The 26,831-nt window shown below is 38.7% G+C and overlaps 1 protein-coding gene across 2 annotated transcripts in view; it reads left to right on the forward strand.

Annotated features, from left to right (window-relative positions):
- The first annotated feature begins 7,709 nt into the window (after nucleotides 1-7,709).
- Nucleotides 7,710-26,831, forward strand: part of ANKRD10 (ankyrin repeat domain 10) — a 38,533-nt gene continuing 19,411 nt past the window's right edge. For both annotated transcript variants that reach the window (XM_086619933.1, XM_086619924.1), the window contains exons 1-3: nucleotides 7,710-7,910; nucleotides 14,206-14,358; nucleotides 22,616-22,707. In XM_086619933.1, coding sequence (XP_086476059.1) covers nucleotides 7,710-7,910; nucleotides 14,206-14,358; nucleotides 22,616-22,707 — 446 coding nt within the window. The remainder of the gene's footprint in view (nucleotides 7,911-14,205; nucleotides 14,359-22,615; nucleotides 22,708-26,831) is intronic.

Raw genomic sequence — 26,831 nt, forward strand, 5'->3', positions numbered from 1 at the left:
TCAAGAACACTTGCCAGGCTCAAACACAGACATTTCAAGCTCTTCATCTTTCTCAAAGTTTTTGTTCTCTTCGTAAGAGGATGTGGCATCTTCCCCTTTATTAAAATTTTTCCATGGAAGAATTTCCAGATTATTGAACTGTGAAATTATTACATGATTCGTTAACTCCACATCCATGTAGATGCAATCAAGTTACAGATTTGTTTAACATTTGAATAAACATGACATAAATGTACTGCTTGCAGCTTCCATCCAAGTGCAAAACAACATAGTGCACAGAGCAATTACGGGTAATGTGGTGTGTAACATAAGGAAGTCTGGATTGGTGTGAAAGGCTTGTTGTGCTCCATTACATACATTCCATACCAGAAGCCGTGAATTCCCAGAGTCGCAATGTGCAGTGCCCCATGGCAGCTTTCCTCGGGGTGCGAGGGCGCTGACGTCTTCCTGGAATCCTTTGCACTCCCTACATCTTAAAATCCCTCAGAGCACAACACAAATGACATGAACGTGTTGCTTCCCCCATCGCTGAAAAGCGGGCTACCACATGGCAACTACTTACTGCTGCATGACGGTGGAGGAAGACAGCATCTCTAATGGAGTATCAGGAGGAATTCAAGGAGTCACCATGTGAATTATTTAAACAGGAACTTCAGCAAGACTCCTCCACACATTCGTGCACTTTTCCAGATAAGTTATTAACTGAATGCAAGTAGTCAGGAAGTTAGATTTACATTCATCTTAAATATAAAGCTAAGTGGAGATATCATGAACTTTTGGCAGTTCTGCAACTCTGCTGAGACTGTCTACTTTTTTTCTTTTTCTTTTTTTAGAATCAGAACACAATTTGAAGATGACAACATTGAAGGACTTTTTTATTGCTGTGGTTCAGGCTCAATATAAATGGAAAATGGAAACAGTTTGGTACTGATTTCTCACAGAACTGTTTTTCACCACAATGCTGGTATTTTGCCTCTCAAGAAATGTTAATTTTCCGTTAAAACTGGTAAGGAACCTGGGAAAAAGAAGGGTAGTTTGTCAAAAAGCCAACAACTATAATTAACTCCCTTACTTTTTAGGCACTAGACCTCTCGGTTAAGCATGGCCCAGATGACTCACGTGTATCAAGAAGAGAATAGTTGCATGGAGGTAGAATTGACAAAGCCTTATGATGAATAAGGTCACTCTTCCCAGGCTCATAAAATATGGCAGTTTTACAACTGTAGTGTAACAAATCTGGTTTTATTTATTACCCACAAAATCGCATCGTTTCCTAAGTAGTGAAGATTTTAAAAAGGGCTTCTTTATGCATGAGTGAATATTTTTCTAATTAAATCTTGGTTTGTCTTGCAACCCAACCCTAGTTTATTTAATAGCGAGATAGCTTTCTCCAGGGAAGGCAGTCAGAAATGGGGGATGGGAAAAGGAGAAGTTGGCTCTGGCTACAGGGCGCAGCTGCTCTTTGCTACTAGCCTGCAATGGAGTAATACATCAGTAATTACTTTAAAGTCAGACAGATTCCCTGCTTTCCTTGCCAGACAAAACTCTGAGAACTGAGGACTGGAAAGGAGGATAAAGGACTTTCAGTTTACTGTTTTTCCACCCATGGCTTTTTTTCCACGTTAGCAGCTACTGCTGCTACTAATTTTCTGATCTTTGTGCCGTCAGAGGCCTCACATACTATGCAAACTTCGTTTTAGCACTCGAGCACTAATGCTTTTAAGTTTATTAATTTTTACAAATGTTTCAGCTGTTTCTCCCAATAACTTTCATCTGAAAGAATAATGTTTATTTCCTATTCTGTTATAGGAGTGATCGCGACAGAATGCTTGGTCTTCACTGAAGAAAAGTGAAGATAGCAAAAAAATCCAGATAAGAACAACATACTTCAAGTGGTATACCACTCAGTTGTGGCTTAATTTAATCAAAAATAGGAAGTAAACCTAATATTTGAACTAGTCCCTAAAATGATGACTCAGCCTTTATTTATGCTAGGAAAATTATGGAAAGTTCCCACCATTGCTAAAACAAATTCATGGCATTTGAAGAAATGTTATATTTTCATCATAGTTCACTGAGAGTTTCAGGGGAAAAAAAAAAAAAAAGATGAATAACGTTTGAGTAAGTTTGTCCTTTTGCAACATTCCCCTCAAAGATTCTAGATAGGAAAACAAAACGAAACACAAGTCGCTAGAATAATGCCCCACAGACCCAGAAATGAATTCAGGCATAATAGTAGGAGGGAGCCTGCGACTTCGTGACAACCTCCTCCAAAGACAGGAGGTTTTACAGGATTCAGGATCAGACAAAATGTGAAGAACTCCTCATGTGACCGGGCACATCAATGCAAATGACATTAACGGAGGAGTCATGTGCCAGAACATAGATGCCTAATGCAGCCTCCGAAGCCTCTGGACTCCCAAGATACCCGTTAGCTCTGTGCAGGCATGGCAGCAGACCTGTGTAAACTGATACCCTTCTGCAGCAGCAGCTGGCAACAGGGAAGAATACTCTTGGGCATCTCAAATGGCACTAGACACGTCTGTATGGGCAACTAAATAAAGCCCTAAGCGTTAACCAACGCACGCTTGCTACAGCAAGAATGGAAGGATTTGAATGAATTCTGTATTTGATTAAACTCTACAGTAATTTTTTAAATAACAACAAAAAAACCCCAACTGGCTTTATTCTGTACGAGTTATTATAAAATGCTCCATATTCAACCTGTCTGAAAAGAAAAATGGGCAAGTATAATTTATTTGTATCAGCGTGGCACAGAGAAGAAGCTGAGTGCGTTAGAGTTACATAAGCCAGCAAATTCTTTTTCACAAAACACGGGTTTAAAATAATGTATTTATTTACTTCCTACATTTACACTTGTTAGACTCTACTGAACGTTCAAGAAGTCCTCATTTACAGACCATTTTCTTTCTCAGCCTTTAGCCAAAAGAGAACATAAAAGCAAACTTAGCTAAAATAAAACCAATCTCTTCTTCCACCCTGCTTTGCCTATGAACTCTTCTGTGTCGTCTTCTGTTCCTTTCTGCTGTTAAACACCCAAACCAAACACAAAGTCTACCTCCTTGATCTGACAGAAACAGAAACAAAGCCTCTCACTTCCCTTAAAAGACCGGGAATAGAACTGAAGATGAAATGAATGCAAATGGGCCTGCAAATAACTATTTTTTTCAAATATACAAAAATGTGGGCTACTAAATTCAGTAGGTGAACTCTTCTGAGTCACAAAAAATCAAGAATGTATTTCTGGGGTTTGTGTAAACAATATTGTAAGCATACTATTTATTGCATTCCATTAAAGAATTCCAGCTTATAAAACACATTAAATGCTAAAAACTGTCTTCATACAAACCAGAAAATGCAAAGAACCTGAGATATTATGTATTACTGTTTCCCTTTTTTCATAAAAATTCCGTTTCCTGACTTACTCTATGTGAAAACAGACCACGGTAGCAGCTATGTTTGTCAAGCAAACCAGATCTATCATCTAGAAAGAAGTTAGAAACACACAACAGATTTATATTAGATGTATTCGATCTTTTGGACAGAAAGATTGTCGAAAATATCTTTAAGATTTGTATTGTTCCATATAGAAGCTAACCACAATAATGACGGAGAAGTACAAAAGAAGGAATTATAATGTAATTGTAATGAAATGTTTAAAAAGTTAAAATCAGAATTCCCATGTCCTCAGTTTCACAACATATGCCAGCAGTTAAAGAAAACATTTTAAATTAGAATTTTATTTAATTCCTACCAAAATTAATTAATCTATAATGCCCATTGCCAACACATATGAAGAAAGTCAATGGAAAAGCAGAATATTAAAAAAACACATATTTTTATATTTATCTGGATAATGATTCATAATTTAAAAAATAGAGAGACAGATGTGACTCCCCAAGTCATATGCCAACGACAAGCTGATTTAGGAATCAGTCTCATATGGAGAGCATTGTGCTTGTCTATTTTGGAACTTTTGGTGTAGATCGCTAGCAAGCAAATAAAAAAGGTTGACCTCATAATAAGGAATCTAGTCACGAATTTTAAGATACCAGGGTTCAGTTCCACATGCAGAATTCCGGCATGGCATTGTTAAAGCCTCTTCCCTTCTCTGCATTCTGCTTCACCCTTTCTGAAAGGAATAACAGCACTTGTCTATTTTTCAGGGAGGGCTAGAAGGTAAATAAAGACAGTGTCGATAAGGAAATGAGATAAACCATTGCCTTTATTTGGTATGGCAGTTTCTTTATCCCAGTAAGAGATAAAAAACACACGCAAATCCTGAATATGAATCTTCTCAACTTCAGGAATATTTAGTTCTTGTTCATCTTCACTACAACCCACGTTTTTAACATTTATTGCTTCTTATGACAGTTATAAACAATATGTGAGCAACTATGTTAGTGCTTATACACAACGCAGTAAGGAACAGTTTGCCTGTTTTCAGCCTAAGAAATTGTATTCTTCTAATACCAGGCATTCGGGTAATGACCATTTTTAGAACATAAGGTCTGGGTTTGGGGTTGGGTTTTGTGTTTGTTTCTTCTTTTTTTCTTCTTTTTTTCTTTCAACTGTTCTATCACATGGCATCTTCATTATTTAATTCCCAAACAAGGCATACTGATGTAAAGCGTTAGCACCTGCCTAGCTATCTATGAGGGAAAAAAAAATCCACATAATCCAGAAACAGAACTGCATATAGGATGATAAACTCTTAGAGTTTATAGAAACAAAGGCCAGATCCAACATAAGATGAACGTTTTTGTAAGGCAAAGCATATGGTACTGAACGGAAAGTTGCTGTAGCTGAAAGTACTCCCTCCCCTGGCCAAAGCATTTAGCTGTCCCATGCTTCAGTGTCATCATCTACAAAGCGCCTCCTTTGTATATCATTTTCCTTTACATATTATTCTGAGATCTGTAACTTGGCAGCCTTGTGGAAACATAGGTATTACTTTATTTTGGTGAAGATAAAATAATAGCTAGAGGATACAAATGTTAGCTGCACTAACTCCTACTGCTGAAATTTCTCATCTGTATATTCATATGGTAATGTTATATTTTCATCTGAAAGCACTTTGTTTAATTGAGCTTCTTACCACCACTAATTATGTGATTTTATTATTCCCATTTTACAAACAAACAAAATTAATTAAATAAGCCTCTATTGTTTAAATAAGGCCACACAATGAGGACAACAGCAAAGGTCAAAACAAAAGTTTCTGAAAGCAAGCTTTCTATCTTTATATTCTCTGTCTTGACACTATTATAAAAAAAAATCGCCTATAAAGGTAGTAATTGTTATGAATTATTGTATGAATAACTGTATAAAGTATTTAACTGTAATAAGATAGTTCTTGATACCAGACTTGTGCTGCTCGTCTTAAGTACAACGAGCTGTTATGTTACTACTTGACTGTCCAGATCAAAGCAAAACTTTGAGAGCCCAAGAAAGGTGTTTTGTTTTGCTATAGTTTTTACAGTCTAAATCCACCGTTTCTACCTCAGCCATCACCGTGTTATTTTAAGGACAATCTTAAGCCAAATCGCACATTTGCTGTCGCAACAGCATTCCGGAAAGCACCTTCTCTACAGGAGAGCAGTATAATCCAACCAATCGCCCACTCAGAATCAGCATCTTTCCACAATGAATTAATTCCCTGATCACCTCCTTGAAGACTAAAAAAATACCCCACATGCTGTATGTCTAATTCCTTTTCTAAGATTTTACAAATGTACAAAAAGACTATTTGCTGTGGGAATCATATGTCAACAGGGTGTTCACGATGAGCTGTATTCCAGGGTGCAGTTCCTTCTGCTTGCAGGTAGGTGTTTTTCTTTGTTTTGGAATCTTATCCCTGAGGAGTGGATAATACACACGCACAGTTTTAGCTATGCCAAAATCCAAAGAAGCCAAATAAATGTGAGGAACACCTATGGAACTACAATACATACTTGCTGCATGTGGTATATAAAACCATCATCAGAGACAGTTTCACCAAAAACTGAAAACATTAGCATGCTAGCCCAAGAGTTCAGAGTTTCCTCCCAAATAAGACAAAAAGCTGTTTCAAAAAAACCCGCCAGAATTAAAACCCTACCATCTTTATACATTTAACTAGTAGCTCAATCAAAAAAGTAACTAAAACTCAATTTAAACCAAATAAATTATTTCAGATCCTAGTTTTCATCCACCACAATCCAAAATAGACATCTCATGCACAAAATCTAATCCAAAAGAATAGTTGTTTTGCTTTTTCTGTGAAATTAGAACTCCTATATTAACTAAAAGGTGTTTCACAATACCTTAATGATCAATTTAACCTGATGTTAAAGAAAAGCCTTTAAATTGTCTGGGTCTCTTGGTACTTTTAACAGTAATTACTTTGTACCCTCTTTGCCCTGAACGTAATTCCTGGCTTGCATTGCTTAACAGCGTATACTGAAAAAGGAATACCCCTCGATTTTCGGGAGCAGATGAATGTCCTTATATTTATGCAAACGCATTACTGTCAATTTAATTTTACTACTGTCAGCAAAGTAGTTCAGAAATACTTTTGACAGAATATAACTAGAAAATAACCAACAAGAGTTTACTAAAATTTCTGCACAGTCATTGCTCACAGGCAGGTTTCTAGTTGCAATTAAAAATTTGGTGTTACCATGTTAATCGGACACTAACAAGGTTATCCTTTGGTTTGAAAGGCCTTAGGCAGCACAAACCCACAGCGATCTCCGAGCGCTGCGGCGTGCTGGATATTCAGACACTGGGTCAGGGCCTCCAGCACGGAGACGCGTTACACACGAGCAGCGCCTTGGAGTCGAGGTGGGTCTGCGGAGATGAACAGGATTACTTGACGTCTGGAAGAGGGCTTGATGAGGTACGCTTTGTTTCCATTCAATCTGCTTCCGTGGGTGCTTTTACACCAACCTCTTGTCTCCTTAACCACTGCCGCCAAACGCACAGGCGCTCTGGAAAGTCAAGAGCCCTACTGGACACCGTTCCCGCCAACTCGGCGCGTTAAAAGCCAACAGCGCATCCTCGGGGGAGGCCGATTCCGCTGCCCACAGCAAAGGCTCGGCAACGCGGGCAACGCCGCTCCGCGCCCCGCAGCAGAGCCCTCTCGCCGGCAGATTCCACCGGCGCAGGGAGAGAAGCGGAAACACGGAGGACCGTTCCACACGGACCGTTCCTCACGTCCCCGCAGCGCAGGAAAAGCAGAAAAGCCACTACCGCGCCGGCCGGCTCGGCTTTCTCCGGCGAATCCAGCGGCGCCGTCTCTCTCCGCCGGCGCGCCGGGTTCGAGGAGGCCGCTCCTGCCCTGCCCTGGAGCCCGCTGCCAAACCAGCCTCCTCGAGCAGCGGCGCCGCTCCCGCCTCCGGCAACGGGAAAAAAAACACAGCCGCGGGCGGGGCGCGCGCCAGCTCCCCGCCCCGCCCCCGCCCCCTCCCCTCGCGGGCGGCCGCGCGCTCCCCGCTGCCTCCGCGCCCGAGGGGCGGAGCGCCGCGCGCGGCACCGCCCCGCTTCCTTTGTGCTCGGGCAGCCGGCGGCAGCCGCAGTCGCCGCCGCTTCCAGCTCGGAGAGCGCGCAGCTGCCCGCCAGCTTCTCTTCCCCTCTCCTTCCTACCCCCCCTCCCCTGCTGCCGCCGCCGCGACCCCTTTCGCCGCTTCCCCCCTGCCCTGCCCGCCATGTCGCTGGGAGCCGGCCCCGAGGCGGGTTTCTCCAGCGAGGAGCTGCTGACCCTGCGCTTCCCCTTGCACCGCGCCTGCCGCGATGGGGACCTGCCCGCCCTGTGCGCTCTGCTCCAGAGCTCGCCGCGCTCCGACTTGGCCGCCGAGGACTCCTTCTATGGCTGGACGCCCATCCACTGGGCCGCGCACTTCGGCAAGGTGGGGCCTGGCTCGGATCGGCTCGGCTCGGCCGGCGGAGCGAGGGCGGCGGCGGTGGCGGCGGGGGGAGGGGGAGGGTGAAGGGGAAGGAGGGCGAGAGTCCCGCTCGCGCGCAACGCGGCGCCATCTTTGCCCCTTGCGCGCGCTCTGCCGGGAGGCGCCCGCCGCGCCGCCCTCCCCCCCCCCCCCCCCCCCCTCCCGCCTTCGCCCGCCGCTTCTGCCGCTCGTTTCTCCTCCGGGGATGGGGCGGGAGGGGAGAGCCGCGGCGCTTGGCTTCTTTCCTGTCCCCGCGGTCAGCGAGGCGGGGGTAGGGCACATCATGGGGCTGGTGGCACCTGCCGCCCTCGAATCATTCATCCCCTCCCCGGCGGGAGCGGCCTTTTTTTTTTTTTTTTTTTTTTCCCTTCTTTCTTTCCCGCTGCCCTCCCTGCGAGCTGGCCGACGGAGGCGGCCTTGGCTCTGGCAGCCGGGCTTTCAAAAGGCGCCCGGGTCACCGGCACCGGGCGGCGGGAGCCAATGGGGAGGAGGAGGGGCAGGGGGCCCCTCCCACCCTGGCCCCCTCCGGACCTCCCCGGCGGCCTGGCGGATGCCGGCCAGGCGGGGCGAGAGGGAGCGCCGTGGCGGCGACCCCTTCCACGTTTCCCTGCGATCCCACCCTCTCGCCGCGCTTCGTCTGCTGAGCCTAGTCATGGCCCTTATCGTCCTCAGACTCCACACCTGGAGACTGTTTTGTTGTGGTGCCTGTGTTATGACTACCGCCTCGTTAGGAGTTTGGGAAGAAGATACTTGTGCTCGTAAAGCACTCCTCCATTTCCTTCAGTATGAAAAATAAATTGTGGCTTATAAGCGTGCAGATACGAGCATGGAATTAATTGCGTTGGCATCGTTGCAATGCATAAAAGATCAAAACGTAAGAAGTAGCTACACTGTGGTTCAAAGCTGTGCCAGGGGAAGTTTAGACTGGACGTTAGGAAGCATTTCTTTACCAACGGTGGTCGAACACTGGAACAGGCTTCCTAGAGAGGTGGTCGATGCCTCAAGCCTGTCAGTGTTTAAGAGCAATTTGGAGAATGTCCTTAACAACATGCTTTATCTCTTGGTCAGACCTGAAGTGTTCAGGTAGTTGGACTAGATGATCATGGTAGGACCCTTTGAACTGAATTTATTCTATTCTATTTCTTTTCTATTTCTTTTCTATTCTATTCCTGAAACCTCTGCCTTCAGTTCCTTTTGAAGCTTAAGTGTTAAAAAATACAAGGATCTTTCTAAGCTCAGAGGCAGTGTTTGAAGCCGTGCTATATGAGAATCCTCATACCGTTTTCAAAATAAATGTGTTTATAATCATCTTTGTTGGATTGACAAATTTGAAAATGGGAATTAACAGCTATTTAGTAAATAAGCAGATGGAAAAAAAATCACCCAAATATTTCTAAAGTGCCTTTCTTCTCTGGCTTATCTCTGACGTCAAGTCTTAACATAAGTGGTATCTTAATTATTTGGTTTTATATAGGTCTTTCTTGCTTCTAATGCTTTGAGTGTTCTAGCCTGTGCAGAGTTCTAGCTTAGAGGGTTGGGTTTTGTGGGGTTTTTTTCCTCATTGATTTGTCTGATTTTGGATTTTGAGGGGCTTTTGTTCTCGTTCTCCCATTTCCAATATATTTCTGTTTATTGATTGTGTGCTGGAGTAGGAAAACAAATGTACTTAGGCAATTGTCATGGTTTATGAAAGTACATTAAGAGATGGTTTCTCTATGTTAAGTGATCTTATCTGCAATGCTTGTTTGAGAAACATTTCAGAAACATAGCAAAGTAGTCCTTCAGTCTTAAAAAAAAAAAAAGCACAACAAAAAAACGCCAAGACTCTCCAAAAAACAAAACCTAAGGCAGCCTTTTATCTGTTCAGAAAGAAGCTGATAATCTCAAAAAAGTGGAGTGCCTTAAATTTTATCATGAAGTACACTCACAGAAAATATGAAGATACTAATTTGGCATTACAGGCTTCTGTTTCCTTTTTCCATCTCATAAGAATTTCTTCGGTACATGCTTGTGGCAGTCTTGCTTTTGTCTTCAAGAGCATGTGTTGGTTTTGTTTTTACCTTTAGGCATCTTCAGCTTTTTACTAACCATGCTAGGTTATGTGAGTTTTTGTGTACCTTCTCATTTCTGTTTGTATTCACCATGTTCACTCTTAAGTATCAGCAAAATTTGATACGTGTTTTCGTTGTTGCATGTAAGGGGGGGGAAGAAATCTGACAAGTGAAATGAGACTTGCAAAGATGATGGAGACTAATAAATGGGTTTTTTACAACTTTGCATATAGGTACTTTCTTAAAAACCTTGTGAAAAGGTCTATGCAATTTCAATTTATGAAAAGTTATCTGCATGTTTTATCACCTTGTTTAGGTAGCGTTCCCTTCTCTGACCCAGCGACTATACAACACACTTGAAAAAGTTACAGTAATGTAACTGGATCCCAAACTTGACTGGCTTGATATCTGTATGACATAGTTAGACTTTACTTTTCACCAGTTGAGAGACCGTTGCCAGCAGTGAAACAATAGCTGCTCTTGGGGGGGCATCCACATGCATGTCTTATGTTCTTATTTATATTGTTTTTCCCAAATTGAGATGAATCTAAACTTCAAATGGAGAGTAGTTCTATTTCTCCAAGTATCAGGGTTTTATAAAACTAATTTTTGTGATGTTCATTAGTAGTTATGGAACAAGAGTCTCTTCCTTTTCACTTCTTTGTTTTTCTAGATTTTGTGGGTTTTTCACTCGTTTGGTTTTCTTTTCCTGTAAGAAATTAAATGGCAACAGCACTTCATGGCTGTCCTTCTGATACAGGGTCATTTAGCAGCGTGGTCCATCATGTGTGTGTACACATGTGTGCGTGGACACACAGCTTCAGTCCAGGGTTGATGAACTTTAGCAGTACAGAGGTGTGTCCTTCCCTTTACCTGTTGCACAATTTGAACATAGAAGAAAGCCCTCGTTATATTAGGGAACAGTACAAAATCACTTTAGAATAAAGCTTTGTGGTAGTACATTCTTGTACACAGTTGTGGATGTGCCGCAATAAGGAAGTAGCATCAACAGTCAAGTTCTGTTAGAAATGAATGTGTGGTAGAGGAAGGATAGCTTTTTTTAGGGGGAGATACTGATGTAATACTAGTACCAGTAAAAATGGAGTATCTGAAGACTAAAAATGAAAACACAGTATTTTTGAGTAGCTTACTCCGAAACATGCTTGTAAGTAATAAAAAACCCCCAGCAAAGTCAATTGAAAATGGTAGATGTTACAACCAGTGTTTCTGGTTGAGTTTTAATAATTAAGCTGAGTTTTTAATATCTTGAGTTTTAATGACGATATGGACCTCCTTTTAGAGATAGTAGCAGGTCCAAATTCACTTGCTGTGTTGAGCATCTGTGATGACGTTTGCATTGTTCAGAATATTCCCTGACTGCAGAGAAGTGCTCAGATCCCAAGGTGTGAATTAATTTCCATTAGAGTTGCTGTATTCAAATTAGAGTTAATTATATAGTGCCCTAAATTACATTGGCATTCTGTAGATTCCTGAAAAGATGGGTCAGAAGGTAAAATTTTTAACCATCTAAAAAATTATCAGAGAGGTAGAAAATGAAGGGCTTGCATAAAAACCGAAGTCACTGTTAATTCGTTTTGTCTTATGCTAACCTTAATTTCATTTTTCTTTTTAACCACTAGCACGTGTATTTTTACTTTCCCTGACCACATCTATTTGCTTGTACTCTTTTCCTACTTTTATTTTTGCTATTTGACTGTTTACATTATAGGAAGCAAAATAGTAGTAAGTACATTCTGTTTCTTTTGGAACAGAAGTAGTACAGATAAAAGTGCCTGTCTCTTCCTTGGTATTTTGCCAGTGTTATGGCCTGTGTGGAGGCCTGTCTTTCTTCATTAAATCAGTTTAACCTCAACTTTAAATATAACAATACAGTGGAAAGTAACTTCTAAAAGGTTATTTAATGGAAGCAGACTCGTGTATCCTGATCTCAAGTATAAATAATCAAGCGAAATATTATTTTTCGTTATGTTGACTTGTCCTATCCACGGAAGTAATTTACCTCATTCTACCATAATGTTGGAAGAAGCAGGTTTTTCTGACAGTCATGATGCCGAAGACCCATACTTAAGCTTTTAATGAGACAAAATGTTATCTTTGTTGTTAAAACCCTGTAAGAGATTATGGGGGGGAAGGGAAGCACACAAGAAAAAAATCCGAATGTTTGAACATGAAGTTGTATAGATAATCGTGACATGTAGCCATCTTTTATAGTGAATTTAAACAGTGCAAGATGATGCTGGTGAACTAGTTCCAATGTTTTTCCCCTTTCAATTGATGGACTGTAATGCCTGTCTAATTATGGAAATTCTTTCAGCCTGGTTTCTGTGCAGGAAATGTTACTCTTTCCTGAAACTATAATGCTTGTCTGAAAGTGTTTTCAAATTAATTCTATTAAATCTGTTGTTTTAAAAACTGGCTGAACTTTATTTTTGTTTGCAGTTATAGTAGAGGAACATCTTGGTGTAGCTGGAGTTTTTCCCCATCACATTACTTATTAATAATTACAATGTTAGAATTATAAATACTTATTAAGGATTAACAGCAAAATTAGCATGACAGAATGTGCACATCAAGGAAAGTCTAAGATTAGCAAATACAAAATGTATTTGGGTAGTCTAGCACTGGAATTACAAGTTTTCTTACACCAGTTTTTTGATGATTTTTTTTTTTCAGTGAAAGTACTTGTTTCCTATTGAAAAGATACTTTGTCTTTGGTAATGTTGAGGTTTATGGAGCTAGGTTCATTAATACTGCAATGTTTCTGATATCTTCACCCTTGCATGTTGACATCGTGTAATTACTAAGTTAATGGTACATCTGTATCTAGCATCAAATCCATTACAGCCTGAAAAAGTGCTTTTCTATGTCCTAAAGGATAGAGTTCATGGATGGGCTTTTTTTAACTATATAGGAGAGGAAGGAATTGAAGTTCTCAATATATTAGCAAAACTAATATAAAATACTTCACTACATTGGTTAGTACTTTCATCTCATGTATGTAATTGATTGAGGTCAGGAATTAACAGGTTAAAAAAAGAGGAAGGCTGACAGGCAGCAGTAGAGAAGAAAGTTAGAATTGTGATGTTTATGCTTCTTTCTGTAATCAAGCTGCCAGCTGACTTTCTGATGCTTTTTAATTGCTCCTTTATGAACAGATTATTCAATAGCTGTGGTATGGCTAACAAATGTTTTCATTAACTGTGAGAGAGTGACCTGTAGATTTTTGTTTTATATGAACCAATGCCCTGAGTCAGTGTGGTGGTTTTTTGTTTTGCTGTTGCATGTGTGCAGTGGTGTTTGTTTTTAACCACAATAAATGGAACCCTAGACTAAACTGTTTATTTTAGCACAGTGCATTCCTTTTCCTATCAACAAAAAACCAATGTTGCAGTGTGACAGGAAAGGAGTGGTTTTTTTGACTATTTTTGAAAGTTGAGGTCATCATGGCTGTGGTTTGCCTAGCTTCTACAAATGTGATGTTATGAACATTTAAAAATAGGAGCTGGATATCTGACACTTCTGGTTAGTATGATGGGAAAATAAAATTCAGAATATAATGTGACAAAATACTGCAATTTTTTTAAACAGAGCTTTTCTGTTTTGGTATTGCCACCCATTTTGTTTTAAATAGCTCTTCAGCTGTAATAACAGGAAAATGGTCAAAATAATTTATTCCTTGTATAGATTTAGCATAGTATTAACAGTATTAGTTTCATTAATAATCTGCTTCTGTCACTCTAAGAAAACGTTAAAGAACTTTAAATTTTTTCTGATGTTTTTCTGATTTACCTTCCTCTAAACTCTCCTGGGAATACATTTATGGATCTCTTAATAGCGCACGTGTTTTGGCAAACATTATCTAAGAATGTCTGTTTAGTGTCATGTTTGCAGCTTTGCTGGATCAGAACATTTTTTTTTTCCCCCATCCTGAAAATAAATGTTGGAATTTGGTTTTGGAGGTGACAATTAAGTACTTTTTCAAGTATGGCGTATGGGCAAAGGAGGGAGGAGTATAGGAAGGAGTGGGGAAAATCCTAATGTTGGTATTCTCTCTTGTTTTGCATCCATGTAGTCTCACCAGTAAGTTCAACTTTTCCAGGTTTTATGTGTTTGCTTATTTAGCATATGCTAATTGTCATAGCACATCTGTGTAATGTTTTTCATTTTATTCCGTCCTGTCTTTAAAGCTGGAGTGCCTAATGCAGTTAGTAAGAGCTGGAGCTTCTATAAATGCCAGTACAACACGTTTTGCTCAAACACCAGCCCACATTGCTGCTTTTGGAGGACATCCACAGTGCCTGAATTGGTTGATTCAAGTGGGGGCCAACATAAACAAACAGGTATGGATTCAAGCATATTTCCTGTCTTCATACAGTTTTGGAAGGATTGTCTTGGTCCCTTTTTACTACATGTATGATCCTTATGTTCATGTACAGATCTTTTTTTTTTTTTTAAACATCAGCTGAAATCAAATGACTGAACTATCAGTTATAGACCTTTTTCATGATAGTAGAGATAGGACTGATAAATGTCCTTTAAGCCACTAAAGGTTTGGAGGACATTTGTTTTAGGAATTGACATCTTGCTGCTGCTTGAAGAAAATGGCATGCTGCTCTGGTGTTGGCAGCTTTAGCAAATACTCTAATATTGTAATGCCTCTTTAGGGGAAAGAAAAAAGATTAGTGAGGAACATCTTACTTATTGAATATGCTTAAGAATTGAAAAATTCACCATTGCCTACAGAACCATGAGACCTTTGTGGTACTTCTGATTTCATCATACATCTAATTAGTAAGGTCTGCCATGGTTTGTTTCAAGGTGCATCTGGTTTTGTACTGTTGTCCTTTTTAGATTATTTCTAAACCTTTTCTAGTAACGTCTTGCAAATAGATCAGAAACATTTACTTCAACTAACAAAGAATGAATGGGTGATTTTTTTTTAATTACTATTTTTTAATTTTTAAAGTAATTTTCCATCACTTTTACTGTGAATATGGATAACGATTTATTTGGTAGAAGAGAGTGCATTAATATAGCAAAATTCCTGTACAGGGCTGTTGTACTCTGGTACAGTAACAGAATCGAGTGCTTAAAACTATCATGCTTTTGAAGAAGATATTTGCAGTACTGAATGGATCTATTATGTATGCTGGACATACATGATTGCCTTTATAACAGTACTCTAAATTATTATTTATACTATTCTATGAGATTAATTAATACTACAGCACATGCATTTACTAAAAGCTGTAGTATCGCACAGCATCTGTAAAATGTCTGGTCTGTTAAATCTTGTATCATACTTTTCTTAAAATGTTTAATGACCAGACTATGTTTTATATGTAGTAGAGTTAAGCTAAATCTGCTGGAGAACTTGAACATTTGCATTTTTAGAGTTTGGTTCTTTTTTTTTTCCTTTTTTTAATCTATGCAAAAATAAGAAATGGGGAAGTTTGTGTTGAGTTTTCAGAAAAGAAGGCTGGTGCATTGAGAACAGCTGTGAGACACCAGGAGAATTGTAGAAACAATGAAGGTGACTGGATGCAGAGGCTATAGATCGCATCTTCTCCTTGATACCTGACAAAAGTAACTTATGCAATAAGTTATTGCTGCATAGTGGTAGAATCTTCAGAAGAGAAAATACAAGAACTATAAATGCATCTGGAGACCAGGTAAGAATGTAAAGAAACAATGATTAGAGAGGAAACATGGCATGCACAGAATAAAGATACACAAATATCTGCTAAATGAGAAGAGAAGAATGAATGAAAATGAATGAATGAGAAGAATGAAAGTTTCCAACTATGAGGATAAAGAGAAGAACTGACCAGTGAGGTTGAAATGGAGTTGAAGAACAAGCTTGCTGTCCTGGAACATGATGGGGGGAAAAAAAAAAAATCACATCTAGTGAGTGAGGTTATAGCAAAGAAGAAAGTAGCAGCTAGTCCCCAAGAGAAGAGAAGAGTGCAGAGAGATATCTCCATGGGCTGAGGGCAACATGCAGATGACTGTGAAGGAAAGCAGAAGGCAGTATGATACACAGTTAAAAGTAGACAGGAAATTCATATGAGCATAAAGAAATCACCAAGACTAGCCAGTGACTTGGGAGCCATTATAAATTTATGGTCTGCCACCAGAGCAAATCCAAATAGTAGATCTGTGGTCCTCCACAAGAGGAAGAGTACTGCAGTGCTCAAGTTCTCAAATGAGATAGTGGTGATATACCCTGTAGACTTGTGAGGGCAGATTCAGGTATTGACAGGCAAAGGACACTAATATAGATAGTACTGAGAGTTGACAGTGTCTGTGGAAGCCTTGTGTGTTGTTAATGGTACTTAAAGGTAATAACCTTCACCCCACCTGTCCCCAGTATTAGTTGGATGTACAAGAAGAGATATTTTAGATTTGGTTCAATGATAAAATAAGAAGATGGCTCTGGTTAATTAAAATAGTAGTAGAAACAAAAAAGTCTCTTAAGTTCTTTGTTAGGATGCAACAGGTCAGTCACACTGGTTTCACGTGCACGAGCTCTGAAAGCTAGACAGTGTACCTTGGTGATGCCTATAGCAGCAAACTCATCCTGCGGATATTTGGAATGTTTCATTCAGGGCTATGGAAAGCATAGTGCATGCTTTGCTCTCCCCAATTCCTTCCAGCTGTTTATTGAATTGCAGTCAAATTCTACTATTCTTGTTTGATTTGAACTGCTTAATAAATGATCTTAGTTCCTTGTTTAACTTCCAAGCACTTTCAGGTGATCATCTAGGGCTTCCACTCACATTTTTGAGCTTTTGGAGCACTATTTCCTGATGTGTATTTTGTTTATTCCTTCCAGCTCGCTGACTGATGCTGTACTTCAAACAGACATAGTCACTGGCTAATGCTTGTGTGAGGACAAGTGTTCCATGGACACTGGATACAAAACACATGCTGAGAAAGATCTGGGAATACTTGATATTTAAACTAGTAAAACTTTCCTTCCAAAGTGACACCTGGTCATTGGCTACAGACTAACCCATCACCTCTGGAAAAAGAAAAGGATAGCTTCTGAAAAGGAATCCACTCGAGTCTCTGTCTTAACGTAAACCTGCGGTACTCAGTAGAATTTGCATGCATGCTTCCTCCTATCTGCCCTGAGGTATTGTATTGTAGCCCATGCTGCCTGCCCTGGAATTTAGGAAAACTTGAAAATGCCTGTCTCAGTGCTGGTGACAGTTGCCCAGGACATTTCTCAGGCAGCAGAAATGAAGGACAAATGCTGAAAACTGCTTGTCCCAGCTGTACCTTGCTCCCCAGATAAGTCTGTGAGTATATCCTGTGATGCCCAGCCCTCTTCTATAACTGTATGTGCTGGCTAGAACCTTCTCTCTTTTTGAACGGTGGGCAGTTCTTCCCCTCATCCAGGATCACCATAAAAATTCACAGGAGAAAGCTGAAGTGCCAAGCAATGACCTGCCTATTTCTATCCAGCAGTGGACTCGAGAGAAAGTCCTGCTGTTTTTTTTTTTTTCTTCAATGGGCGATGCCTGCTAATAGTTCTTAATAATGTGGCTCAAGATGTGCACTTATCAACCCGCCTGCTCTAGTTCACTGTAACAGTGCAAAGTACTTTTTATTAAAAAGCCTGTTACTTCATTTAAATCTATTTTCCCTCTAGACTCAGCCTATTTAAACATTCTATTGTATGTTGCCTGTGTTGATTGGCCAAAAAAACAGTTTCGTGTGGCCTATGGTAAAGAGAAGGTATAAGAAATACTGCATTCTTACAGGTAATGCTAACTTACTTTTCATCCAGACAGTTACCATCATGTGGCAGTGATAGCAGACAGATGTAGGAGTGTTGGACTACCCATGCTAGCAAGAACTGTATACATGTTGATATCCTTGGTGGGGAGGAGGAAAACGCTCATTCCTTTGGTATATTACAGTTTCGTATTTTAAACAACAATTTGGACTAAATCCAGATAAAGATATTCCATCAGTTCTCATCTGTACTCAAAATTTGGAAGGAGAAACCATCATGAATTCAAAGTATTTTAGCAAAGAATGAGGAAAAAATATTCAGTATTCTCCAGCTTTTTCTGCTTGGCTTCGGAAAGGGTAGGATGCTGAGTCTAAGAAATCTGAATGGCTTTTGGAAATGTGATCACCTGATAGAACTTGAAATTCAGTCAGTTGAGTTAAGAAATGGAGTTAGTTTGTACTTCTTGTCAGGTAAAAAGTAGTGTCTTAGACATCTATGCTAGAAGTATTTTACAAGTGTGTAGTGTTGTGGTTTAACTCCAGTAGGCACCTAAGCACCACACGGCCACTTGCTCATTGCTCCCCTGCAGTGGGTTCAGGGAGAGAATCAGAAAGGAAAAATGAGAGACCTCATAGGTTGAGATAAAGACAATTTAATAGGTAAAAAAAGGAAACAAAGAACAACAAAACCAAGAAAATCAAGTGATGATAAAAAAACCCCAAATAATTAAAACCCCCACGCCACAACTAAAAAAAATCCCACAGTTGCTCACCACTAGCTGACCCAGCTATGACCAGGGCAATGACAGCCCTGGCAATCTTCACCCCCTCCCAGCTTTGCTTGCTGAGTATGATGTCGTATGGTATGGGAGGGATATTCCTCTGGTCAGTTTGGGTCAGTGGTCCCAGCTGTGTCACCTCCCAGGTTCTTGTGCACCCTCAGCCCACTTGTAGCTAAAACACTGGGAATGGGAAATTCGCTCTAAGTTCAACTGGAAGATCCTAAGACCAACAGAAATTTGGATCCCAAAAAGAGGAGAAAATGGAGTGAAAAATGGCTTTAGACTGAAGTGAAAAAATAACCACATCTAAAGGAGGCCTGGGAATAAGCAGACAGTTTGAGAAAAATATTTCATCAGTAGAGGAAATGTCTTTTGAGGTGAAGTGGCGTATTGAGGAAATGCAAACTGATTGATCAAGCTGAGATAGATTTCCTGAGAAAATTTAAGCTGAAAAAGCAAAAGACTCTTTAACCACATAAATAGAAAGAGAATAAGGAAGGATGCTAGATACTTACTCAGTAAAATGAAATACAAGTCAAAGGTAGTATAGTCATGACTCCAAGCTAGAGAAGACTGCCCTTGACTTTGCAAAAGGATAGTTGTGCTCCTCCAAGGGAAAAGGAGGAAGGCGTTTGACAGTGGTATTGAGTCACGAAAAATAAAATGTGCCTGTGATGCCTCATGACTTTCTGTCATCTCTTCTGGAGCACTGTACACAAAATAGTCTCCACAGAAGCAAAAAAATTTCTATTATCTTGAATGCTAAATCAATTAAACTTAATTGGTCTTTCTGCTTATTTATTTACAATGTGACTTCTGGATTGTGAGACAAGTTTGGGCTGTTGGTGCAGTGTTACATCAGAAGGGTAAATGGGACCCTGAAACGTTCTGCTCTACATATGAAAGGCCAGTACCAGTTACTGGTATTTCCCTTCCTAGAATATTATTACAGAAGTTATTATGTCAGACTGAAGCACATATGGGAACTGTGGACAATTAGAAGGATTGTGAGGTAGTATCAAGGATAATTAGGAATTTGTAGAGCCCCTTGAAATAAAACAACTTAGTTTGCTCCACATGGCCAAAAAAGAGATAGAGAAAAGACATCTTATGCATGAAAATGTGCTACCAGTCTGAACTCCAGACTGTTCTCAGAAGCTTCTTGGAAAAACCTCTGTTATATTGCTTTTTCTGTTTGGTCTCATAAATTTCAGTTGTTGAATAAAACCAGAATTGTTCTGAGGCCCATAGTGTACCTCATTTTCCTCTGTATGCACGATTTTGGATGTGTTGAAAAATAAGTAAACTTTAAAGCCATTTTTCAGTGGAAGATATTTGGGGCTTTTTTTTTTTTCCAAGCTAGACTGGCTTGTAACCCAGAGAGAATTTTTTCTTTGTAGAGCTAGGAGACTATTTCAGAAACTATTTCAGTGCAAATTGATTTGGTCCTATAGGAGAACTTCAAAAAGATAACATTAGTAATGGCTGAAACTTAGGTGCCATAACTAAAACAAATGCTATAAAAATCTAAATCTGTATATTCTGTTGTTCTCTTAAGTATTTTCTCAATTCCTTAGCTTTAGAGAAGAGACACACGCTTTTCTGGGCCAGTGGTTGAAAGAAGCCCTTCTCAAGATACACTCTCCTGAGATACTGTCCTTTTTCTGGTGGTTGGTGACAGGATTGTTAGCTGCTATAAGCTTAGCTTATTCTTGTAGTGCAGTGGTGAGGAGTCCTCTTTTTACGTCCTTCTAGTGTTTCACCACAGCAATACTTCATAATTAAGTTCTCCAGGTTTTATTGTGGGCAACATGCTAGGTGTTTGGGGCCAGTAAATATTTTTGTCATCTTTGTCATATGCGTGGCTAGTTGAGCTAACTTTTCACTGAACTGAACTTTATATTGAATGATTATGTTTTGAGTTATGGTTGAGACTGTAAATACTAATCCTGAACAAAAGAGGCAAATCACTTATTTTCTGCACTTTCACATCTTTAACAAAAGGCAGGTTGAGGAAGGAAAGAATAACAAAATGATGAATCGAAGACAGCTTCCATGATTGCAAAATATGTTGCACTATGAAGAAAATCTTCCTGGATAAATTAGTGCCAAATGAATTTTTGTGTGTGATAGTTCATAAAATTGTGTCCTCTGTTAAATACCTCTGTCTTCCTATAACTTCAAGAAAAGTTACGAATAGGAAAAATTATATAAACTTCATTGGAAAGCAGTTTTCTATTCATCAGCTACAGACAGCCATTTTGGAAGAAGGGCTGTAGAGCTGTTTTCTAATCATTTAGGACTCCAGGGAATTTTCTGCTCTTCTCCATCTCCAAACTTTGTGTCAGCCTTAGCAATTTTCCTTAGTTTATAAGACGATAAACTTCGGTTCCATTATTATTCCCTGCTGGGGGTGCTAGGTGGTTCACTGTTTGGCTGAATATATGTCTTAAGCACTGGTAAACTGGCTTACCCTCAGTGGATTTGGAACTTGTTATAAAAATATTTTACCATGAAATAAAATTGGTGGGTAAAAGATCGAGAGAATATAACACATAATCCAAAATTCATCTTCAAATTATGTTTACACAGTTGAAAAGATGTGATTTAATTTCTCAGAAGCTTGGCAGACTGTTTAAAACCCTTACTTTCTGTCTATCGAGATGTTAGTGTGATCGTATTTTGAATATATTCACGTTTCAAATAGAGCTAAAGTGTAACTAGTACTGTAGAGTCAGGTGTGAACACTTTTGTATATGAAGACTGGTGAGCCAGTAAAGGGTTACTTGAAGATCTAGTGTTGATATTTTAATAAAAGGAATGGAGAAACAAAAAAGAGGTGCATACAGTTAGAATGTGCTTAATATCAGTGGAGCAGACAAGTGAAGTCTGTTAAAAATTTGGAGGGGAAGATAAAGGATGGAGAAGAAAAGAAAACCATCTTGTTATGCATTGAAAAATCATAGAATCATTAAGGTTGGAAAGGACCTCTAAGATCATCAGGTCCAACTGTCAACCCAATACCACCATGCCCACTAATCCATGTCCTGAAGTGCTACATCTACATGTTTTTTGAACACTTCAGGCATCACAACTTCACCGCTTCTTGGGCAACCCCTTCCAAATGTTGAGGACTGTGATAATTAAATCACGTAACAAACCAGTAATTGAACATTTACTTGCTACTTCAAGGCTGTATTTCATTACAGATTCTTCTCTGTGGTCCTTAAATACTGATGGTTAATTGCAAGTACTGAATTTCATCTGCAGCCTGTGGATCATGATGCATGGAATTTACCTGCTGCTTGCCAGTCGCATTTGTAAAATTACTATAGATTCTATTCTCTCTGTTGCCTGTGAAGAAAGTTTTTAGAGGGGAGTTGCCCGAAAAGCAATACACTACTCCTGGTATATCTGCACATAAACCAAAAAGATTAAGTGATTGGATGTGCTGGTCAGTGATAATGGAACGTAAACAGATAAAGATAGTCAGAAAATAAAAGCATGTAGGGCAGGAGTTGTTGTGTGTGTCTCAGGAGAGACCTGTCCTGTCCTGTGAACTCTGGGCATGCTTACATTACAGCAGAGTTATGCATACCTACTCCTCACCTGGTGAGTATTTATGGTGCAATACAGTACTGTGTAAGTGTGTCAACAAGATTAAAAGCAATAGAGTCCCACAAACTTGGCCATACCGCTTTTGAATTCAACATGGCTTGCTTAGTCAACATACTGGGAAACGAAAGTGCTAGGAAATAAAGGTTTTAGAGTAACTTGTTGCAGTGGTATATGCTGCGGGTTTTTTTTAACAAGTTTTGCTGAATATGACTGCTGATTGCCTGGTTATTTGATAAGACTTTTCTCGTGAGTTTAGATACCTTCATTTCTTGCTAAATATCTAATGTACATGACAGCCTACTGCAAACTTTAAAATAATAATGAAGTACCTGGTGCATTTGCCAGCTAATAAATGCTGCTTTTGTATTTATGCTTTCTTAATTAGAGTAATGTAAAAATAAGATTTTAATTTTTAGAAAGATTATGCTTGACAAAATGTAGTTTGTCTTTACAGGATTATGTTGGTGAAACTCCTATTCATAAAGCAGCACGGTCTGGTAGTATGGATTCCATAAGTGCCCTTGTGGCTCATGGTGCGCAAATAGAGTAAGTGAGGTATTTTTTTTGTTGTTGATTGTTGTGTGTTTAGCTAACTAACTTAGACCTGTAAACACAGATACTAATGTCAGAAAGAAAAATCAAAACAGCAGACACCTGATTAAAAGACAGCTAGACATGTTCAACTGTAATGAAGCCCAAGATGGTTTTGCATGTCTAGTAATAAAGTTCATTTCACTTAAGTGGTACCAGTGTGCTACATTAGTATTGTATTTATATCTGATATATTAATGTATTTATCACGCTTCTGTCAGATGACCTCAAATTGTACACTTTATCTAGCGTGTAGTTACTTTTACAACAAATTTACACCTTGCACTGGTGAATAAATATAGAAAACAATGCAAAAGGAACATTATGTGCAAAATAGCATCTCACACACTCTTCACAGTTAATTTAATTCTGTTTGCTAGTATATTGTGTATTTGCCTTGTTAACTTTTTTCTTTAAAGGTTTATGTACTGCAAAAACATTCAGAAAATCTCACAAACTTTTGCAACTTACAGCATGGAAAAAATGGATGCAGTTTTCACCTAGAAATGTTGAGTATAAGCTCTATGGCTTATAATAATGTAAATACTTTAGCAATTTGTTTTAATTAGAACTAGCCTTATTATCTTAAATGGTAACTAGTTACTGTATTTTAACCTGCAATATGAATCTTTAAGTTGTAAGTGAAATAAGAATCGTGTAGTTAATTTCTTGTTTTACCCTTTGGTTTCCATCTTACTGTTTTTGTAATGCTGCCCTGATAAATCTGCCATAAAATTTAACTCTTTCAATAGTATCATAGAGTATTCTGGAAATATAGTACCTTTTAAGTTAGTAGTAATGAAGAAATTGCTTTATATGAAGGTATTGCTTCACAGAAAAATGACACTGAACTAACTTAACGCAGCTGTCTTGGTCAGTTATTGACACAAGCTCATGAAATCAGTCTTTAAATTTATAAATTCTCAATTTGCACTCACTTTCAGATATCTTAAGATAAACTTGGATTTAAATTTACTGTGGAATTGAGCAAACCTTAATTATCATCATCAATTAGTATGTAATCTTGTGATTTTTATAAAGTTTCTAATCAAAAGAGAAGTTGTGGAACTGCATAAACTGAAATCAGTGAGTTAAGAGTCTGATGTAAGGAAGAGGACGCGTTACATCCATAGGACTTTCAAAATAAGTAGCTAAGTAATTGAGGTTGGAGATGTGGCTGCAACTTTAACTTACAGAACTAAAATTTTGCTTTATAAACATCATATTTGCAAGCCATAGGCAAAACATTTCTGTAAAATTTAGAGAGTGGTATCTGCTTTTGACCAGAGGTATTTAAAGCAGAAGTAGCGTAGGTTTATAGCAGTTTTAGTGAACAGGAAATAATTTGAATTCTCAGTTTTCTAACTTAGAATTCCATCTGTGTTTCAGTAGGATAGACTTGTCACAAGTTCTGTAGGTAATTAAATACCAGATCCTATCCAGGAAATGGTAAAATCAGAGATGCAAATGTAATAGGCTGATGGAGCAACCCATGTTTAGTCATTTAGAGGATCAGGACTTGTCCCTGTCACCTGAGAGAGCTAGCTATTGCCTGGTGGGGATGAGGATTTTTTTCTGTAGAATTTAGTTTGCAGGCTCAGCATGTTCAATTAGGCTGAATCCATGCATACGCTTTTCACATTGATGAATTTTGGGTTATCTGGGTCTCAAAACTGGCCTCAAATCTTTAATGATTGTGTTGATTTCGTGATTTTTGTAACATCTTGAAAATGTAGATGCTCTGAAAGTTTTGACTCCTTTATTTTATGGCTTCAGTTAGAAGAAAAGGAGAGGGGTTTTATACCTGTATTTTAGTTCTAATTTGTATATATTAACTGAAATGATAATTGATTATATAGGACCAAGACAAGAATTTGCCTAGATACAGAACTAAGCACTAACTAGAACTAAAGTGCTGATCTGTACTGACGGTGAATATGGCCTTTTTATGGGGATTAGATCTTGTAATCCAATTTTTTTCTTTATTTGTTCGTACAGTTACAATGTCAAAATCTAGTTACACGAAGATGCAGAGAATATCCTTTGTGACTGCAAATAGTCAAATATACTGCTTATACCTGATATTTATAGTATACATAAAGTATTGCACCATCCCTAGTTTTTTTTATGGAAGGCATAACAGGGATGTTAAGATTTCATTATTACACGAACACTAGTAATTAGTAGTGTAATATTGCAGGAAATGTATTTTTAATGAGTGATTATTGAAACACCGCTGTTAAAATGAAGTAACTTGGACTAGTGTCAACTTTGATATCAGTGTTTACCATATATCTACTTTATTCACTCCTTTGGTTATGTTGGAAGCCAAAGGCTATTGACAATAGTCCAGTAAGGATGAAAATAAGAATTTTAGTTTGAATAAAATTGCCTCGCTTGAATTGTTATAGTTTACTTTATTTCAGGCTTGTTAGTGTATCGCTTTTGCAGACAAATACAGTATGTTGCAGTGTCTAAATTTCATGAAGTTGTTGCATTGTTTTCCTAATTGATGAGAGAGAATTTGGGTCTCTATTCCTGTGTAAATTTTTTATAATATTAAAAGATAATAATTGTACCCTAGTGAAAATATTTTGATTTTTTTTGTGGTATTTACCTTCTCATTTTAGCTGAAGCATATTCTGTGCACAGTATGTCCTACAGCCATAAAAATGGTTGCTCCACTAACTATGGTATTCATGGACCCTTGAAGAGGGGGAAGCAGGTGGTCACAATGTCCTCATATGAGTGAAAAGGTTTGCTGTGTAACTGACTTTTTAATGTGGATAGTACCTTTTAAAGTATCCATAATAACTGCTGGATTTTCTTTAAAAAGCCTAATTCTGCGATTTATGTATGATTAATTGTGTATTATTTATCATGGTGACAAAAAAGTGTCCACAGCTCTTTATAGAGGAAAAGCCTTCTTGGTGCCATGTTTTGTTTTGCTCTTTTACAGTATTTTTTGAAATGCTGGGCATTAATATAGGTACCTAGATTGCATCACAGCATATTTATAAATACAGAATTCAGCTATAAACACAGGTCACTGTTGAATAAAAAAAAAAAGTAAACAGATGCAGCTGTTAATTATACTGATTTGAACTTAGTTCTTCTGGTTTCATGTCCATTTTCATGCAGTTCACTTGTGCATTTATGTCCACACTTATTTCTGAATAAAAATTCTTCTGCAACTGTCACTTGAACAGTTGTGTCTTCCTTAGTGACTCCATTTAGAACTAGGAGAGAAGTTTCAAACACTATATTATCATGGGATAAAGAGAACTGTAACTTGTGGGATGAGATGTGACTTGGTATGCGTCCATCCAATTGAACACAAGTACTTGTTTGCTTCAGAGTTTTCTTATCAAAGTGCTTGAACAGTAGCACAGGAAGATTTTTTTATTTCCCTGCTAGAAATCTGAAGATTTTTTTTAAAACTGATTTGTACATAGTGATGGGATGCTACAAGACTCCAAAGAGATACTTTCCTTTCTCATTTCTTATACTCTGGTCTCCGGGTGTGGGGAGGAGAGCCGATAGGCGGGGATAAATGTACCAGTACATCTGTTTCTACCAGATGACAGATTCTTGTCGTGATATTGATCTAGTTTAGGCAGACGCTTCAGCCGCTTTCTTATTAAAGCTGTCTTGCATTCATTTGAATGTGTAAATTCACTCCTTCTGTAATGCCAGAAACGTCCTATTTCTGGTTTTTAGTTTTTCAGCAAAAAACTTTATTCTCATTCTTTGGCAGTGGCTTCATTTTAATTCAACTTTGCAAATTCATGTGTCACAAACAGCATTGTGGTGGTGTTTTTTTTAAAAAAAAGCATCCTCGATTTTTTTTCTTCTTCACAACTGCTCTCTATCCTCCATAACGAAAATCTGTCCATTGTGATTTTTTTTTTTTTTAGTGCCACTGGATTAGCCCTTTGTGAAATTCTTTTAATAGGTTTCTGTTTGAAGTCAGTTTCACATTTCCATTATGACCATGCCTATGATATCTCAGCTTTTATTCTTCTCAGTTGTACTTTTGAGGCTTCTTGACTTTACCTTTAGTGAAGAGACAGAAGAAG

Source organism: Tauraco erythrolophus, chromosome 1, assembly GCF_009769465.1.
Source record: "Tauraco erythrolophus isolate bTauEry1 chromosome 1, bTauEry1.pri, whole genome shotgun sequence".
In the NCBI taxonomy this organism is placed as follows: Eukaryota; Metazoa; Chordata; class Aves; order Musophagiformes; family Musophagidae; genus Tauraco; species Tauraco erythrolophus.